Source organism: Somniosus microcephalus, chromosome 14 (assembly GCF_052327205.1).
Source record: "Somniosus microcephalus isolate GS21.2 chromosome 14, FLI_Smic_1.0, whole genome shotgun sequence".
Classification (NCBI taxonomy): Eukaryota; Metazoa; Chordata; class Chondrichthyes; order Squaliformes; family Somniosidae; genus Somniosus; species Somniosus microcephalus.
The window spans coordinates 71,087,700-71,108,024 of record NC_141000.1 but is presented as its reverse complement, the minus strand read 5'-3'; the positions used below and the strand labels follow the sequence as shown (position 1 = coordinate 71,108,024).

At 45.7% G+C, this 20,325-nt stretch overlaps 1 protein-coding gene across 4 annotated transcripts in view; it reads left to right on the top strand.

Annotated features, from left to right (window-relative positions):
• The window catches only part of bcor (BCL6 corepressor), a 237,208-nt gene that overhangs the window by 44,078 nt on the left and 172,805 nt on the right, over positions 1 to 20,325 (top strand). For 3 of the 4 annotated variants that reach the window (XM_086006638.1, XM_086006642.1, XM_086006637.1), the window contains exon 1: positions 5,327 to 6,009. The exons of the other annotated variant lie outside the window; for it this stretch is intronic. In XM_086006638.1, coding sequence (XP_085862764.1) covers positions 5,941 to 6,009 — 69 coding nt within the window. In that variant the 5' untranslated portion in view covers positions 5,327 to 5,940. Of the gene's footprint in view, positions 1 to 5,326; positions 6,010 to 20,325 lie in introns of those variants that run through there. 4 annotated transcript variants of the gene reach the window in all.

Below are 20,325 nucleotides of genomic sequence, written 5' to 3'. Positions count from 1 at the left end.
GGGGTCTGGCTTTGTCCGCGTAATTGGGTACCCATTGGGCATAGTAGGCGAAAAGCCCCAGGGTTCTCCTAAGTGCTTTAGGGCAGTGGGGGAGGGGTAGCTCCATGAGGGGGCGCATTCTTTCTGGGTCGGGGCCGATGATTCCGTTCTCCACTACGCAGCCGAGGATGGCAAGGCGCGTGGTGTTAAACACGCATTTCTCCTTATTGTAGGTGAGGTTCAGCCGTTGGGCCGTACGGAGGAATTTCTCCAGATTCGCGTCATGTTCCTGCTGGTCGCGGCCGCAGATAGTGACGTTATCTAGGTAGGGGAATGTAGCCTGCAGTTCGTTCTGGTCAACCATCTGGTCCATCTCCCTTTGGAAGACCGAGACCCCATTAGTGACACCGAAGGGGACCCTAAGGAAGTGGTATAGGCGCCCATTCGCCTCGAAGGCGGTATACTGGCGGTCCTCAGGGTGGATAGGGAGTTGGTGGTAGGCCGACTTCAGGTCGATGGTCGAGAATACTTTATACTGTGCAATCTGATTGACCATGTCAGATATGCGGGGGAGGGGGTATGCGTCCAGCTGGGTATATCTGTTTATGGTCTGGCTGTAGTCGATGACCAGGCGGTTTTTATCGCCGGTCTTTACGACTACGACCTGGGCACGCCAGGGGCTGCTGCTCCCCTCGATAATGCCCTCTTTCAGGAGGCGCCGCACCTCAGAGCTAATGAAGGCTCTGTCCCCGGCGCTATACCGCCTGCTTTTGGTAGCGACGGGTTTGCAGTCAGGGGTAAGGTTAGCAAACAGAGAGGGTGGCGGGACCTTGAGGGTGGAGAGGCTGCAGGTGTTACGCGGTGGGCGGTTTAACGTTTGCTGGTTGTTGACTGTGAGTGGGGGGAGGGGTCCACCGTATGCTAGGGTTACGCTTTGGAGGTGGGATTGGAAGTCCAGCCCTAGTAGGACGGCAGCGCAGAGATGGGGGAGGACGAGGAGTTTAAAGTTTTTATACTCCGTGCCCTTAACCGACAGGGTCACGACACAGTAGCCGCTGATGTCCGTGGCGTGGGACCTCGATGCCATCGAGATTCGGCTGCGCGTTGGTAGGACAGAGAGGGAGTAGTGGCTCACCGTGTCTGGGTGGATGAAGCTCTCCGTGCTTCCGCTGTCGAACAGGCAGGTCGTGGCGTGGCCGTTCACTTTGATGTCCATCATTGACTTGGACAGATGGTGCGGGCGGGCTTGGTCCAGGGTGACGGAAGCTAGTGTGTAGCTGAGCGAGTCGTTGTCATCTGCGGGCGAGGCGGTCGGGCGTGGTGAGTAAAATGGCGTCTCCCACGAGGTAGGGCCCCATGAGGCACTATTGGGGTCGGTTGCCTTAATCAAAGATGGCCGCCCCCATGACTCATGTGTGGGGATGCTGGCCTCAGTTGCCCTAAACAAAGATGGCCGCCCCCATGACTCATGTGTGGGGATGCTGGCCTCAGTTGCCCTAAACGAAGATGGCCGCCCCCATAGTTCGCATGCGGCACTGCTGGCCTCTGAGGATCCGCTCCTGCAGGCCTTGGAGAAGTGGCCTTTCTTCAGGCAGGTTCTACATATGGAGTTCTTGGCTGGGCAGCGCGACCTCGGGTGCTTCTCCTGGCCACAAAAAAAACAGCCGGCGGCCCGATCGCGGATGCCCGATGTCGGGGCCGGTGCCGGGGGTGGCGGGGCCGGTCGGGTCCGGGACGCCGACGCAGAGGTAGGTCCCGGGGGCGGCGCTGGGAAGGGTGCTGTGGTAGGGGTCGGGCCCGAGTCCCAGGGTCGCGAGCAGTACCTGGTGAATGCTTCCTGATCTTGGTGGGCCACTTCCAGGGAGATAGCGAGGGCTTCAGCTTTTTCCATGCTGAGGTCTTTAGCTTCCAGCAGTCTTTGCCGTGAGTACTCGGACCGTAGGCCTTTCAGGAATGCGTCGCGGATATTATCTTCAGTATTTTCGGCTGCCGACACCGATTTAAAGTCACAGTTCCTGGCGAGTGCATATAGCGCCTGTGAGAATTCGGCTACTGATTCTCCTGGCTGTTGCGGCCGTGATCTTAGGAGGTGCCTAGCGTACATGTAGTTTACCGGGGTCCGGTACTTCTGTTTCAGCAGGTTGATGGCGGTCTCGTAGGTAGTCATGTCCTCGATGAGAGTGTATACTCTCGGGCTCAGTTGTGCCTGCAGGACACTTAGTTTGGATGCCTGAGGGACGCTGGATTCTCTCAGGTATGATTCGAAGCAGACCAGCCAGTGTTTAAAGTCTGCGGCTGAGTTTGCTGCTCGTGGGTTCAGGTCCAGGTACGGCGGTCTGAGGGCTCGCAGCCAAGCTGGCTGGTGTGGCTGTGCTCCTGGGAGCTGCGCTGGTGGCTCCTCCGCCGGTTGTGACTCGTTGTCGGACATCATTAAATTTAGTCAATAAAATTGATATACCTATCAATTCCTCCAATAAAAGGCGAAGAGTTACGAAGGTGACTAAAGGTTTTTATTGACTAAATAACAGCCCACTCTCGTGGGTGATCCGATCCAAGCAGGAGGAATACCAGCCAGTCGCTCACCTTTATACCTGGCCTGGTGGGTGGAGCCAAGGCGGAGTCGGCAGTGGTCATCCCAGGTATAGCAGTGTGGCAAGAGGCGACCTCGTACCGTGATACAATAGTGGTCAGTGATACAGTTATAACGAACAGTGGTGAACAGTGCTAACGATAGTGAACGTGGTTTACCACAGTCCTGTCATGTGATTGTTTGATAAAGACAAGTGCAGGCTCACCTGTGATACTACCTCCCTTTTCCCACAATCCAGCAGCCTGCCAACACTCACTGTTTAGGTTCACACACCAAGTATGGCTACTTGGTTGAGATATCAGAGGGTAGCTGGCATCTGTGGAATATTACCATAACATGAATCACTGCCTTAAGGAAAGGAGTGCAAAATAAAAAGAATAGTAATTATTTCATTTTATCTATCTATTGTAAAGGCCAGACAAGATTAAAAGAAAAAAATCTGCCTATGCCAGTAATATGCAATAGAAACAAAATGGTGGAAATAGATAACAGGTCTGCAAGCACCTGAAAAGAAAAAAGTCAGGGTACCATTTTGTCATAACTGAAGTGGGAATGTACAGTATCCCCTTACTACAGAGAGACTAAAATGTAGAACAGGCAAATGGCAAGAATACCTTAATGGGGCAGCTAAGAAAGATGGTTGTGGTGGTTGAAGGTCAATCATCACAGCCCCAGGACATTGCTGCAGGAGTTCCTCAGGGCAGCGTCCTAGGCCCAACCATCTTCAGCTGCTTCATCAATGACCTTCCCTTCAGCATAAGGTCAGAAATGAGTGTGTTCGCTGATGACTGCACAGGGTTCAGTGCCATTCACAACTCCTCAGATAATGAAGCAGTCTATGCCCACATGCAACAAGACCTGGATGACGTTCAGGCTTGGGCTGATAAGTGGCAGGTAACATTTGTGCCACAGAAGTGCCAGGCAATGACTGTCTCCAACAAGCCAGAGTCTAACCACTGCCCCATGACATTCAATGGCATTACCATCACCGAATCCCCCACCATCAACATCCTGGGGATCACCATTGACCAGAAACTTAACTGCACCAGCCACATAAATACTGTGGCAACAAGAGCAGGTCAGAGGCTAGGTATTCTGCGATGAGTGTCTCACCTCCTGATTCCCCAAAGCCTTTCCACCATCTACAAGGCACAAGTAAAGAGTGGGAAGTCACACAACACCAGGTTATAGTCCAACAGCTTTATTTGAAATCACAAGCTTTCGGAGCACTGCTCCTGCGTCAGGTGAAGAGCAGTGCTGCGAAAGCTTGTGATTTCAAATAAAGCTGTTGGACTATAACCTGGTGTTGTGTGACTTCCCACATTTGTCCACCCCAGTCCAACACCGGCATCTCCACATCAAGTAAAGAGTGTGATGGAATACATTCCACTTGTTGGATGAGTGCAGCTCCAACAACACAAGAACCTTGACACCATCCAGAGCAAAGCAACCTGCTTGATTGGCACCCCATCCACCACCTTAAACAATCACTCCTTCATACCGTGGCCGCAGTGTGTACCATCTACAAGATGCACTGCAGCAACTCGCCAAGGCTTCTTCGGCAGCACCTCCCAAACCCGCAACCTCTTCCACCTAGAACAAGAGCAGCAGGCGCCTGGGAACACCACCACCGCCACGTTCCCCTCCAAGTCACACCGTCCTGACTTAGAAGTATATCGCCGTTCCTTCATCGTCGCTGGGTCAAAATCCTGAACTCCCTACCTAACAGCATGGTGGGCGTACTTTTACCCCACGCACTGCAGCGGTTCAAGGCGGCGGCTCACCACCACCTTCTCCAGGGCAATAAGGGATGGGTGATAAATGCTGGCCTTACCAGCGATGCCCACATCCCATAAACTAATTAAAAAATGTTTAATTATCTGAACAGATTTCTCCTCTTTAGAACAAGATGCAAAGTGCTGGATGATGTACAAAGCTCATGTCATTCAGGCTGTGAAAAGCCGATGTACCCAAAGGACTACTGGACTAGTAATCCAGAGGCCTGACCTCCTAATCCAGAGAATGAGAGTTCAAATCCCACCATGGCAGTTGGAGAATGTGAAAAGCTGGAAGTAAAATGCTGGTATCAGTTAAAGTGACCCTGAAGCTGTCGGATTGTCATACAATCCCAACTGGTTCACCAATGTCGTTTAAGAAAGGAAACCTGCGTCCTTACCTGGTCTGGCTTATGTGTAACTCCAGTCCCACACACATCTGGTTAACTCTTAACTGCTCTCTGAAGTGGCCTGGCAAGCCACTCAATTGTATCAAACCACGACCAACGGTTTAAGAAGCAGAGCCACCACGACCTCCTTAGGGCAGCAAATGCTGGCCTTGCAAGGGACGGCCACAGCCCGAGAATGAATATACAAAATAGACTCTCCCACCACCTGCCCGCTATGGCGCGGCACTAATCTGGGAAGTCGGAAAGAAAAGATAACTTACATATTATGTAAGATAATAAGAGTTAATTCCTAATGGAAATGCTCGACATGTCTGCAGTGTTCCGGGGTTGCCAGCTTTGAGATGATTGGACGCATCAAATAAACTGTAGTAAAATATAACGTTTAAAATAAACTATTAGTGTAGTCTATTTGTGATACGATTTAAAAATCGGCTTCCAAAAGATTGAGACGGAGGGTCAGAAACTTGAGCTCAAGTTGTGGGCGAAGCGGCTGGTGAATGGGTAGCCGCGCTCACGTGACCCTATTTTGTTTCGCTTTATTGAAGCTAATTTATTTCCCGAGGCCACATTCTTGAACGCAGGAAGTAGCAGTCAGGCCCGAGACTCTTCTGTTCGGAGATAATCCTGGTGGCGGCTGTTGTTGCAAAAGCCAAGCGGCGCTCGAACTTCAGAGATTAGCCTGACGGTTGCTAATCTTTGTTAACTGGGTGGGGAGCCGGGAGGTCGCGGCTTTTCGCGGCAGCACCATTGCGTGAGCTGGTTTATTCGGGCGTTTTTGAGAAGCAGCCGTAATGTCCAAGCTTACTCTCGCTGGAATCACTTTCTTTACACGCCGTTGCGTTTTCCATGTGTGCAAACTACCGTATCAAGGTTGACCGGGGCATTGTGAGATCCGATGTACTCAAGTTGGATAAAAAAACCCTCTTGTATTATTTGAACTGAACAGATACGGTTATACGCGTCAAGAAAAGACCGGTTTCGCGATTCTGACTGGTGAATGATGTTGGCAGAGCCCCAGACGCTGGCTGTGTGCCGGGGACATACTTCGGTTGACGATTACTCAACGAATGTATCAAATGCTCGAGAGTCCTAAACGGAGGTTTATATTCCTCCAGCGAAACTTAACAAGATCTGGATTCTGGACTTGCCTGGCTGAAGCGTTTTCCACAGTGAGGTGATTCTGGAGATGGAGGACTCGCAAGCTCTCCATCGAGGCTGGATAAATACGGCTGCGAAGCTTCGTAGGAAGAATAAGGTGACATGACGTACACGATATTCTTAAACATAAAGCATTTTTGAGTTCCCTTTTCCCCACGTGTTCAAAAGCTTCACATTAAGTATGTCCAGTAAATTTAATAAATCGCATTACAGATACCAGGTTGAGGACATAGCTAAATCCATATGTAGACTAAAGTCACTTTTACTAAAATAAAAGTGTTCTTGTGAATAATGTTAAACATTAATGTTTTCTGAGAGAAAATTTGATCCCAGCCACGAATTTGAAGGCCTGGACTACAGGCACTTAATCTGAAATTACCTCCAATTAAATGTTGGGAAGACCGAAGCCATTGTCTTTGGTCCCCACCACAAACTCTGTTCCCTAGCCACCGACTCCATCCCTCTACCTGGTCACTGTCTCAGGCTGAACCAGGACGGTTCACAACCATGGTCCTATTTGACCCTCAGCTGAGCTTCGACCCCATATCCTCTCGTCACCAAGACCTCCTACTTCCACCTCCATAACATCGCCCGTCTCTGCCCCTGCCTCAGCTCATCTGCTGCTGAAACCCTCACCCATGCTTTATTATCTCGAGACTCGACTATTCCAATGTACTCCTTGCATCCCCCATAAACTTGAGCTGATCCAAAACTCTGCTGCTCCTATGCTAACTTGCACCAAGTCCCGTTCACCCATCACCCCTGTGCTTACTGAGCTACATTGGCTCCCGGTCGGGCAACACCTCGACTTTAAAATCCTCATCCTTGTTTTCAAATCCCTCTATGGCCTTGTCCCTCCCTATCTCTGTAATCTCCTCCAGCCTCACAACCCTCCGAGATCTTTGCACACCTCCAACTCTGCCCTCTTGCACATCCCTGATTTTCATCACTCCACCATTGGTGGCTGTGCCTTCAGCTGCCTAGGCCCAAAGCTCTGGAAATCCCTTCCTAAGCCTCTCCGTATCTCTAGCTCTCCTCCTTTTAAGATGCTCTTTAAAACTTCCCTCTTTGATCAAGCCTATCCTAAAATCTCCTTCTGTGGCTGGGTGTCACATTTTGTTTGATAACACTCCAGTGAATCGCCTTGGGATGTTTTACTAAGTTAAAGGCGCTATATACATGCAAGTTGTTGTTGTAAGGACCCAATAATGGTTCCTTACCTAATAAAACAAGGAGCAGAATTATGACAAATTGATGTGATAGCAGGGCACAGATAACTTAATTAACCATTTCTAAATTGGCGTTTGTTGCCAGATACAATTAATATTTTGCACAGTACCCATTACAGTCCTTTGGTTAATTTGGCCCAGGAAGCAATGTGCACGACCTATGTTTGGCATCCTGGCATTTCCACTTCCATGTACTCTTATTGTTTATCGATGCATATTTAAAAAAATATTTTCCAAACAATGTATTTGTGTGTATGCAGGATAACTTGTTTGTTCTTACACGAGAAGTGTCTTACTGTACAGGTATAGCATCTTGTGTACGGTTTACTCTCTGCTTAAGAAATGACAGCAGTAAAGAAAACTGGGGACTGGTCTAGTGGGATGGGCGTCTCCCACATTAAGCAGTTTTGAAGCACATCTCCGTGCAATCCTGCGGCTGTGTGTTGCGTTGGTTGCACAGAAGGTATTGCGCCTCTGCCCTTGGTGGATCCCTGTGAGCAGGAGGTGAGATGCAGAGCGCTGTAACTGATCTCTATTCATCAGTTTCCGTCTGAGACGTCGCTCTGCTCTGGGGTCACCCGGGGCAGGGGAGTGGTAAACTAAGCCGAAACGGATAATTAATCTGCATCAGAGCTGCTGGCGGCCGACACAAAACGACTCCGGCATCACCAGGGCCTTTTCAATTCATTTTTAATAGCAAGCACCACAGTGTCTACAGGATTCTGTGTGTGTCTTTTCTTTTGGCATAAAAACAATACCTCAGCCGTCAGAGTCAAAAGCGAAAGATGAAATCTGCGGGGTTAGATGTAGAACTGTGCGATAGCTTTGTCGATTCGCATAAATATGTGGATTAGAAAGCTGCTGGAGCGTAGCACGGGATTCTTGTGCGAAATCCTTCATTCATTAGTAGACTGAAAGCCGAAGATTGAAGACATTGTATGTCGGGCAATGTGGCTGAGGATTGGAAACCACACTTCGTTTAGGAGCAACATAAACCCCGGATTTGGCTAATCTCACTGGCGACACTTCTGCTGTTCATTTCGCAACTTCAGCGTTGCACTTCTGGTTTTTTGGCGATTGGTTTCGTAAACGTGTCGAAGTGCAAAGAATAGAATTTGCGTGCAACCACCTCCTCTCGAAGTTTACAAACCCACATTAAGTTCTAAATACAAAAAAAACCCATCAAATCGAGGCTTTCGAAATCTAAACCAGCAAAACTGCAGCTACTATGCTGGTCGAAACCAACTTTTTTAGGCAAAAGGCTTGAGTCATTGACCCCATATTGACCGTCAGGACGGCATTAGTTCAGGAGAAAATTATAAAAGCTTTCAGCAATGTCAGTAGTTAGGGGCGTGTTTTCGCCTTGACCCTGACCCGCGATTTATCATTTCTACAAAGATTAGTTATGATAAAAATTCCGGGAACGCACCACCCGGGACCAGAAACTTAAAATCGCAAATGCAACTTTGAGCAAGAATATGCATATCCAGTTGCTTCAGTACTCATGCCCTGCTCTGAATTCTGCGCAGGAATGTAGAGAGCATCAGCAGCCTTAGCACATTGCAGAACAGTTTCCAGTGGAAGTGGCTCTACAATATAACCGTGCCATTAAATGAACCCGGGAACATTACGCACTCCTGTCCAATATTAGATATTGATTTTCAACTCTTTAGCTCCTCACAGATTTGAAATGAAGGTCCGGGGGAAATATTACCAAAAACTAATGATATATAGTACACTGTGCTTAACTTGTTTTAGATATTTTTCATCAGTGAAGGAAACCTCCATTTGGAACTTGAGGATTTTACTTCAATTTTCCTTCTGATTACCTCCCTTGCCCCTTCTGAAGGTCGTAATTCACTTGTGGGCATAGGTGTGAATGGTCCTTCAGTGCTTCAGCTAAATGCCAGTTTTTAAGTGTGATACAGGGAAGTGATGTTAGCAACCTATTCAACAGCAACAACTTACATACCTTTAATGTAGTAAAACACCCCAAGGCGCTTCAAGGGAGTATTATCAAACAAAATTTGACACCGAGCCACATAGAGATATTAGGACAGATGACCAAAAACTTGGTCAAAGAGGTAGGTTTTAAGGAGGAGAGCGAGCTAGAGATGTGGAGAGATTTAGGGAGGGAATTCCAAAGCTTTGGGCCTTGGCAGATGAAGGCATGGCTGCCAGTGGTGCGATTTAAAATGGGGATGTGGCAAAAGGCCAGAATTGGAGGAGCACAGATATCTCGGAGGGTTGGAGGAGGTTACAGAGATGGGTAGGGATTTGAACACAAGGATGAGAATTTTAAAATCATAGTATTGCTGGAGCCAATGTAGGTCAGCAAGCGCAGAGGTGATGGGTGAATGGGATTTGGTGTGAGTATATGGAGGGTCAAAAATGGGAGGCCGGTCATGAGAGCATTGGAATATTCAAGTCTAGAGGTAACAAAGGAATCGATGAGGGTTTCAGTAGATGAGCTGAGGCAGGGGTGGAGGAGGGTGATGTTAGAGGTGGAAATGGGCAGTCTTTGTGATGGAGTGGATATGAGATTGGAAGCTCATCTTGGTCAAATAGGACACCAAGGTTGCAAACAGTCTACCCCACTATTCAAAAAAGGTGGTAGAGAGAAAACAGGGAATTATAAGCCTGACATCGGTAGTGGGGAAAATGCTAGAGTCCATTATAAAAGATGTAATAGCAGAGCACTTGGAAAACAGTGACAGGATCGGACAAAGTCAACATGGATTTACAAAAGGTAAATCATGCTTGACTAATCTACTGGAATTTTTTGAGGATGTAACTGGTAGAATAGATAAGGGAGAACCAGTGGATGTGGTGTATTTGGACTTTCAGAAGGCTTTCGATAAGGTCCCGCATAAGAGATTAGCATGCAAAGTTAAAGCACATGAGATTGGGGGTAAGGTACTGACTTGGATAGAGAACTGGTTGGCAGACAGGAAGCAAAGAGTTGGAATAAACGGGTCTTTTTCCAAGTGGCAGGCAGTGACTAGTGGGGTACTGCAGGGATCGGTGCTAGGACCCCAGTTATTCACAATATATATTAATGATCTAGACGAGGGAACTAGATGTAATATCTCCAAGTTTACAGACGACACAAAGCTGGGTGGGCGTGTGTGCTGTGAGGAGGATGCCGAGAAACTCCAGTATGATTTGGACTGGTTGGGTGATTGGGCAGATGCATGGCAGATGCATTATAATGTGGATAAATGTGAGGTTATCCACTTTGGTGGCAAAAACAGGAAGACAGATTATTATCTGAATGGCAATAGATTGGGAGAAGGGGAAGTGCAATGAGACCTGGGTGTCCTTGTGCACCAGTCGCTGAAGGTAAGCATGCAGGTGCAGCAGGCGGTTAAGAAGGCAAATGGTATGTTGGCCTTCGTAGCGAGAGGATTCGAGTACAGGAACAACGATGTCTTGCTGCAGTTGTACAGGACCTTGGTGAGACCACACCTTGAGTATTGTGTGCAGTTTTGGTTGCCTTATCTGAGGAAGGATGTTCTTGCCATGGAGGGAGTGCAACGAAGATTCACCAGACTGATACCTGGGATGGCAGGAATGCTGTATGAGGAGAGATTGGGTCGATTGGGCTTATACTCGCTGGAGTTTAGAAGAATGAGAGGGGATCTCATTGAAACTTATAAAATTCTAACAGGACTAGACAGACTAGATGCAGGAAGGATGTTCCTGATGGCAGGGGAGTCCAGAACCAGTGGTCACAGTCTAAAGATAAGGGGTAAGCCATTTAGGACAGAGATGAGGAGGAATTTCTTCACCCAGAGAGTGGTGAACCTGTGGAATTCTCTACCACAGAAGGCAATTGAGGCCAATTCATTAAATATATTCAAGAAGGAGTTGGATATATTTCTTAAGGCTAAAGGGATCAAGGGATATGGGGAGAAGGCAGGGACAGGGTACTGAGTTTGGATGATCAGCCATGATCTCATTGAATGGCGGAGCAGGCTCGAGGGGCCAAATGGCCTACTCCTGCTCCTATCTTCTATGTTTCTATGTTAGTCTGGTTCAACCTCAGACAGTGGCCAGGACGAGGAATGGAGTCAGTGGCTAGTGAATGGATTTTGTGGCAGTGACTGAAGACAATGGCTCCGATCTTCCAAATATTTAGTTGGAGGAAATTTCTTCTCATCCAGTACTGGATGTTGGACAAGCAGTGTGACAAATCAGAGCTAGTGGACTGGTCGAGAGAGGTGGTGGTGAGGTAGAACTGGGTGTCATCAGCATACATGTGGGACCTGCTGTTGAGTTTTTGGCTGACGTCACTAAGGGGCAGCATGTAGATGGGAAATAGGGGTGGGGAGGCCAATAATAGATCCTTGGGGGACTCCAGAGGTAACGAAGTGGGAAGAGAAGCATTGCAGGTGATTCTCTGGCTCCAACTGGACAGATAAGAATGGAACCAGGTGAGGGCAGTCCCACCCAGCTGGCCTACAGAGGAGAGGCATTGGAGGAGGATGTTGTGGTCAACTGTCTAAGTCTGCAGACAGGTTGAGGAGAGCTAATTTACCATTGTCACAGTCACATAGGATGTCGTTTGTGACTTTGATAAGGGCCGTTTCAGTGCTGTGGCAGGGGCGGAAACTTGATTGAAGGGGTTCATTCATGGAGTCACAGGAAAAATGGGCATGGATTTGGGAGGAGATAGTATAACCCATTATACCTGAGCTCAATCCTGTCTGTACCCATGCACTTTTCACCAGGTGTCATTGAATAGCAGTCAGAAGCAGGAGCCAAGGTTGACTTGTTACCCCTCTAACCTGCAAAGAATAATGCCAGTTTTGATGATCAAACTGCCACCTGACAGATCAGCTAACTTGACAGAGACTGGGGATCAAACTTGTGACTTTTTTGGTCTGTATGGCCCAGTGCAACATCATGTGGTGCATCTACCCACATGACATTGAGGAAACACAAGATTGCTTAAGATTCAATTTATTATAAATATGTGCTTACTATTGAAAATATAATTTAAACCAATTGTTCTGTTTTTGGAACTTTTCCCCCAGATATTTAAAATTGTTCTTTGTATTTCTTATGGAAAATTCCTGGCCTTCACTGTCATGTCCTCTTTAATGCCATTGGTGCTAGCCCCTTAGGAACTGTAGCCACAGACCCATGTTCTACCATTTCATGGCCAATACATTGTTTACTAATATATAGTGCTGCCTACCTAGTTATTTTTAACAACAATTTAATTTACAAAGAAATTGATGAGCAAGCAGAAAAGATTGTAATTATTGAATGTGAAATGGATCTAGGTCCAGTGATTACAATCTTTCTGTGATGGATGTGTCAGGCATATGCAATTTGCTGAGGAATTATACATGATTTTAAATCCACTATTGAGCATGCTGCAAGTAGATTGACAGTGGGAATACCTGTCTATGAAATAATGCAAGTAAAGACATTTCAGATACAAATTTAGAAATATTAAAAAACTGACCACTTATTGTTCTGTAGTTGGTCATACTTTTCTCTAATGCTGTGTTTACTGTATGTTGTAAATCGGGCTGAAGTTTTGGTAGTATCTTGCCCTATCATCAGAGTAGATAGATCTCTAACACTTCATATGGATACAATAATAGAGTACTAATCTTTAGTTTTCTGAAAATCTGTTTAAATGACTATTGGAATCCTATATATAGCAGTGTAAGAGTGAATATTGGTGTGCAATTAGTAAATGACAATGTATCCAGGCCACTCAACATACACTGAATTCATAGTAAGGGAGGAAGTTAATGTAATGCCTGAATGAGTACATTTTATTATTCTTGCAATAAATGCTACATTTGGCAGTTAAATTTATGGGCTACATGATCCCTAGTATATGCAAATGTTTATGCGACAATTTCTCTATTTGATTTCCCTTATTTTATTCCCCCACCCATTAAAATTGCCACTGCTGCATCCCATTGTTTCTCAATCAAATGTGAAGGGATGTATTTTGTGACATGAACTGGTTGTGACATTTTTTCTTCCCACTACCCCTAGTTGGAGTGATCTGCTACCCATGGTTTCTATCGCATTATGCACCTGCATGCTTCGTGGGAAGGTAAAATAAGGATAAGCCATATTCAAAAATGGTATCAGTTGAGATTCTTGTTGAATCCAACAATTGTATTTCAGCAGTGCGAACAACATCCCAGATTCTTTTCTGTCCATTCCACAGACTAATGTAGCCACTACCAGCTTGTACAGGAATGAAGGATGTAATTTTACAGTCAGGACAAGAGCCCTGGTTATTCAGTCACCCCCATTTACTACAGCCATCCTGATGATATTTAAAATGCTCCATTTGGGCTCTTTGGATGGCTTATAAATACAGTTACCATCTTGGAGCCATATAGACTAGACTATGTTACATAGAAACATAGAAGATAGGAGCAGGAGTAGGCCATTCGGTCCCTCGAGCCTGTTCTGCCATTTAATGAGATCATGGCTGATCATCCAAATTCAGTACCCTGTCCCTGCTTTCTCCCCATATCCCTTGATCCCTTTAGCCTTAAGAAATATATCTAGCTCCTTCTTGAATATATTTAATGAATTGGCCTCAACTGCCTTCTGTGGTAGAGAATTCCACAGGTTCACCACTCTCTGGGTGAAGAAATTCCTCCTCATCTCTGTCCTAAATGGCTTACCCCTTATCCTTAGACTGTGACCCCTGGTTCTGGACTCCCCTGCCATCGGGAACATCCTTCCTGCATCTAGTCTGTCTAGTCCTGTTAGAATTTTATAAGTTTCAATGAGATCCCCTCTCATTCTTCTAAACTCTAAATCTCTCCTCATACATCATTCCTGCCATCCCAGGTATCAGTCTGGTGAATCTTCGCTGCACTCTCTCCATGGCAAGAACATCCTTCCTCAGATAAGGTGACCAAAACGGCACACAATACTCAAGGTGTGGCCTCACCAAGGCCCTGTACAACTGCAGCAAGACATCCTTGTTCCTGTACTCGAACCCTCTCGCTACGAAGGCCAACATACCATTTGCCTTCTTAACCGCCTGCTGCACCTGCATGCTTACCTTCAGCGACTGGTGCACAAGGACACCCAGGTCTCATTGCACTTCCCCTTTTCCCAATCTATTGCCGTTCAGATAATAATCTGTCTTCCTGTTTTTGCCACCGAAGTGGATAACCTCGCATTTATCCACATTATGTTCAATCTCTTGTCTGAGTTGAGTTAGCTGATGTTTTCCTGGGGCAGTGGGAGGGGTGTTGTAATTGGCCATAGCATTCCTGGGTCAGGGTAAGAAGTTTTGGCTAGGGTTCCTGTTCGAGCCACTACTGAACGACTCCAGCTGGAAGTGTGTGTATGTGAATGATGGGTGAGGACTCGATCAGCCTTGGCTGTGATGACCTCCGCACTTGGGTAACCTGCCAACATTCACAATCTAACCTCACCAATGAATAATAGCCACTTACACAAGATAACAGAGGGCAACAACCATTTGTGGCATTATGTCCTAGTAAGGAAGTCCGTGTCTTCAGAAGAGAACAGGAGAAAGTTAGAGAATTCAAAAAAATAAAATGCTCCATTTACGCTGAAATACACAAGTGCAGTAGTTCAAAAGTAAACTCTAATAGTGTAAATGTATATGTACCAACCCATTCGAAAATTAAACATTTGTGTATTTTAGACTGGCACTGATCCAGGTGCTGATTACTGCCATAGATGTACTGTGTTTCAGAGGTCAAATCAGACATTAAGTCAGCTGATATTTGGGTCAATTTATGCATTCTGAATCGATCCCACTGTAAACAAGACTGATCTCAGAAGTTTGGTTTTAGATGAGTGCTGATTTAGATCCAATATAACTTCTACCCCTGCTGTACATGGGCTGATGCAGTACAGGACTCTATTATTGAATCAGCAGATGTGGATTTACTGAAGTGGAGGCCAGTTATTCTGATCACATGTACCTGCTGAAATGGTAAACAGCAGCATGCATAGATTTTCACCGGAAACCTATTGCCATTCTGTTGACTCATCTCCTTTTCATTCAGAAGTAAATAGAATGGTCGTACATGAGTAGCTAGAGACTTACAATTATACTCGACTAATACTGGTGCAAAATCTCCAGTGTCAACAGAGATTCTGGTCTTGTCAGCAGACTAAAATACTGCAGATAAGTTGCACCAGTGATCATTGTAAGACTACAACATGAGTTTAGTACTGGCTCTTGGTAGTGAATCCACCTAAGACTTTTCAGAGGTCAGGCCAGTTATACTGTTAATTCACAGTGGTACCATGGAATTTCCAGAAAAGCACTGCTTTGTAGCGCATACAACACTGAATGTGTGATATACTTTGCAGAGACAATGCTTTCATTGCAAGAAAAGTAAGGAAATTATTAGCAATGCCTAACAATTTGGATTTGAATACTAATAACTAAGACTGCCTTAATGACTCCATTATACACTGATAAGGTTTTTTTAATTGAGAAACAAGGTGAAGGGCTGAGAACCATAGTGAGGTTGAAGAGAGTAAAAGATATGGCTAAATCAGGAAGTAGGTAGTGCCAAGAATGTGAAAGGAAGGGAAGACATAGGTTGATGAAGAATGCCATGGTTATGAGATATTGGAAAAGAATGAGCTAGATGAGGAGGCTATACAATGTGTCTTCATTTTAACACATTGAGAATGTGCCCTTTTCTTGATTCTGTCCAGGAGTGCAAGGGAAGTATTGCCTGAGGGTGCAATAGTGTGGTTATGTTGCTGGACTGGTAATCCAGAGACCTGGACTAACAATAATGAGTTCAAATACTATCATGACAGTTTGAGATTTTAAATTCAGTTTTTTAAAAAAAACTGGAAATAAAAAGCTGGTATCAAGTAAAAAAAGAAAAGCGACCATGGATTGTCATAAAAACCTAACTCTCTTTTGTCATTAAAAACCCAACATTAATGTCCTTCAGGGAAGGAAATCAGCCATCCTTACCCAGTCTGAGCTAAAAAAAAATTACACAGTGAGTTGTAATTATCTGGAAAGCATGACCTGAAAGGGTGGTGGAAGCAGATTTAATAGTAACTTTCAAAAGGGAAGTAGATATATAGTTAAAGGAAAAAATTAGCAGGGCTACGGGGAAAGAGCAGGGGAGTGGCACTAATTGGATAGCTCTTTCAGAGAACTGGCACAGGCACAATGGGCCAAATGGCCTCCTTCTGGGCTGTATGATTCTATCTGTGACTCCACACCAACATGATTGATTCTTAACCACTCTGGAGCAAACCACTATAAGCATGGACTGCAGTGGTTCAAGAAGGTCCATCACCACCTAGGGATGGGCAATAAATGTTGGTCTTGCCAGCGATGTCCACACCCTGAGAATTAATTTTTAAAAATCCACTATTGATCACACTGTTGATCAATATAAAACTGCCATAAGTTTGTCTCGGTATCCCCTGGACTAAGAAGCAGAAAAATTACTGAGTTCCCGCTGCTGATCAGTGCTGTGTTGGGAAGTACAGATGTTTGGACATGGGTGAAGACTACAGTGATACCTAGCTTGTTGGCAATCACTATCTAAACTAATGTATCAAGGGTAGGTGCTGGCTGGCTGCTGGAATGCTGCTGGCACCTCTGAGGTTATCGCCCAGCATAAGTCCCTTCCTTCAGAAGAGATGAGAAAAAACTGGAAGCTGAGGAAGCAGTCATTTGTACATTTTTCTGAAGCATGTAAATGTTTTTGCAGAGTTGGCAGTAATGCCAACCCCAGTGTCTCAAATCATGTGACAAACTCTTACAAGTCGTGAGATTTGGTAAGAAATCATGAGTTGCTATTTTTTTCCCCGGCCCTGACCCCTCACTGATGTTTGCTTCCAGACAGGAAGTGCATTCTGCGACCTTTGCTCCTGGACAGGAAGCGCATTCGGCCGTCACTAACTGATTACTACATAAGAACAAAAGAAATAGGAGCAGGAGTAGGTGGATCGGTGACGCCACTATCACATCACTCACAGGCCGGCCTCACTCTGCTTTTGACCATTACTCTTTCCGGAACATAACCTCGTCCAGCCCGACAACCCTCCAAGATACCTGCGCTGCTCCAATTTGGGCCTCTTGTGCATACTTGATTTTAATCGCTCCATCATTGTTGGCCGTGCTTTCAGCTAAGCTCTGGAGTTCCCTCCCTAAACCTCTCCACCTCTCTAGCTCTCTCACCTTTTGGTCACCTGCCCATATATCTCCTTATGTGGCTTGGTGTCAAATTTTGTTTGATAACACTCACCTATGGATGTTTTACTACATTAAAGGCACTATATAAATACAAGTTGTTGTTCACCTAATCGAATAGTCTGATTTGTCTTTCTACCATACTGGATGAATTGAATAAAATGACCCCTTTAGCAGCAAAGTGTCTGAAAGTGCTTCTGAGGATCAATATAAGTAATTTTTGACAATGACGGGGCTGTTTATCCATCCAGCTGACCTATCTGTTATATCTAGACCTGGATGTCTCGCAGTCTGTGAGTAGCACATCCTCCGCAACACTGACCACGCAACCTGCTGCCGATTGCGGAGAGTGAGAGCTGGGGAGAGGCAGAGCCCGACACCGGGAGACAGGGAGCGAGAGAGGGAAGCGAAGCCGAACCTGGCTCTCCAACACATTCATCTGCTTTAGGCCGGGAAGCGGTGGTGGAGTGGATACTCCCCCATGTTTTGCATTAAAGCGGCAGCGGTGCTGCTGGTGTCGGTGCTGTGGGTGAGTCGCTGCTTTCCCTGGTCAATATGTGCAGGCTGGGTGGTTTGGTGGCCCGGGTTGGGTTTTTTTGGAGCCCCGGGCGGAGCTGCCCCGTTAGAATGAAACTGCCCAAGACACCCCATCCTGGATCCTGACCCCCTCTTCCACCGCCCCCCCCCCCAAATATCGTGTGGAGCCAAGGGGTGATCTTTGAGCTGCCCATCTTCTTTCTCCACCCCCCCCCCCCCCCCCCCCCATGGAGGTGGTTCAATGGGCCCGGGCCGCTCGCGCTAATTTAAAAATGGAGCTTGCTCCCGCCGCTGCCCCTCAGTTTTGCTGCCGTGAACAGTTGACCCCCTGCCATTCCCTAGTCACTCACTCACTTAGAGGCCGCTGCCATTTCTAACAGGCCGAAAAGAGACCGTTCCACGCCAAATGACCAATATGCGTATTTTCCACGCACGCACAAATTGACGTATTTTTCCGAACAAAAATCATGAGATTTAGGTGTTCCATTGCGAGATAGCGAGTGATGCTTTAATTCACTCTGAAATTGCATCTCTTGTGATGGAATTGCGAGAGTTGGCAATACAGAGTTGGTATAACTGACTTGAGTTTGATAAAAATCCATTGTGCTGCACGTAAATTCGAATGAGGACTATCCTGTCTCTAAGTCCAAATTTGGCCAACAGCACAGCCACAATGACATCCTCCAATGTCATGTTACCACTTGTGTCAGACTCAGAACCGCAACACGATCAGGAATTTAAAAAGTTGTGATTAAATTTGCGTGGCTATGGGGAGTGAGAATAATTGGATAGCTCTTTCATAGAGCTGGCACAGGTACGATGGGCCAAATGGCCGCCTTCTGTGTTGTATGATAATTATTTGCATTCAGTTTTGGCCAAGCCCTAACATGCAGCAATGACTGCCCTTAAAGTGATGTGAGGGTCTGCCACAGTGTGTGTGTTAGTGTGCATTTCTCATATGATTTAATGTTCATTAGTCTTTTTGGGGTTCCTAAAGTAGAAGCCACGTCCCTCATGAGACATTTAAAACGTGCCCTACACAAAATAAGGAACACAAAAATTCAATCATCAGCCATTGATGTATTCTTGGTCAGTTTTGAACGGTCAACTGCAATAGCATTCAAATATGCTGAAACTATGATAGAGATCCATACAATATCCATTTATTTTTTTTCAACTGAGGCCCAAAGGTGACCCAGAAAAATGCCGCTGATACTATATTCCACAAAAAAATGGGTCGCTGCGTTTTTAATCTGCAGTCACTCTGGGTCTCGCATACCTTCTCGTAGTTACCATTTGTGACAGGATACAAAATAGAGATCTGTGAGCAGATAGTAAGGTGGATAGATAACATCCGTTGTAAATTGCCTGGTTATGACGTCGCGGGTAGGTGTATCAGTGGTTGAGAACATTTTCCTCTGGTGCAGCAACCTAAACCATTAGGTGCTGAGAAAGGAAAACATAGTAAAGATAAGCTGTCGGTTTCTTGTAATACGGTGTCACTTTTCATTGGTGTACGTAAAGCGTAGTTCAGTTTGAGAAACAATTGTACTTAGTGTTCACTAGAAGACCGCTAAAGTTTAATAGTTTCAGAATTAAGACGTCTGAAGTGAAACTTGTGTATTTTCTTTTATACTGGAAAACAAACTGTATGTTTAACTTTAAGACCAGACTGAAGTATGCAGATTTAACCTGCTGCTGGTCTGATCTTTCAATCCAAATTAAGGGGTTGAAAAAAAGACACAACCATCCCCCATCCCCCACCCTCGCTGCAGTAAATTTATTGAATGTCTGAGCTGGAAGCAGTGAAAGGATTTGCCTCAGTGCTAGTATTATACACTGACATGCGCCGGGCTCGCTGTTTGCCCCCTATGTCCGGGTATCAGGAAGTTGTCAGTGTTGTATAATGCATTTATTCAGGAGACATTCGCCTTCAGCAGCAATGTTACTCAGCATTACTCTTTGACCTATTTCGACTCATTTAAAACGTTACTGCTTTTTTGTTGTTGAAAGTATCGGTACGACTTGCAAAAAATCCGCCAATTGATTAATCTAATCTGTCAATTGATCGATCAGACTCTTTATAACCTACCACAGCCTTATTTTAGAAATGATATGTTTTTTTTACATTAATATTTCATGAATTTTACTGGCATTATTAGCTGCCATTTTTTCCGGAACCATGACAGATTGCTTCTCTGAAAACCTGTATTTAGTACAGTGCTACGAAAGGTAAAGGTGCTGACAGATCTGTTTTCCAGAGCCTTTCCACTGGATCTTTGAAGACTTTCCTCTGATACTGACCTTTGCAGGGAAAAAACTACAGCAAGCTTTAATGACTCATCCCTCGAGTAATTTTACTTTTTGGGGGGCAGGCGAAGTAATATCATATCTAAAGTATCATCTGTTGCTATTATTAGCAACTTATTTGCAGTTT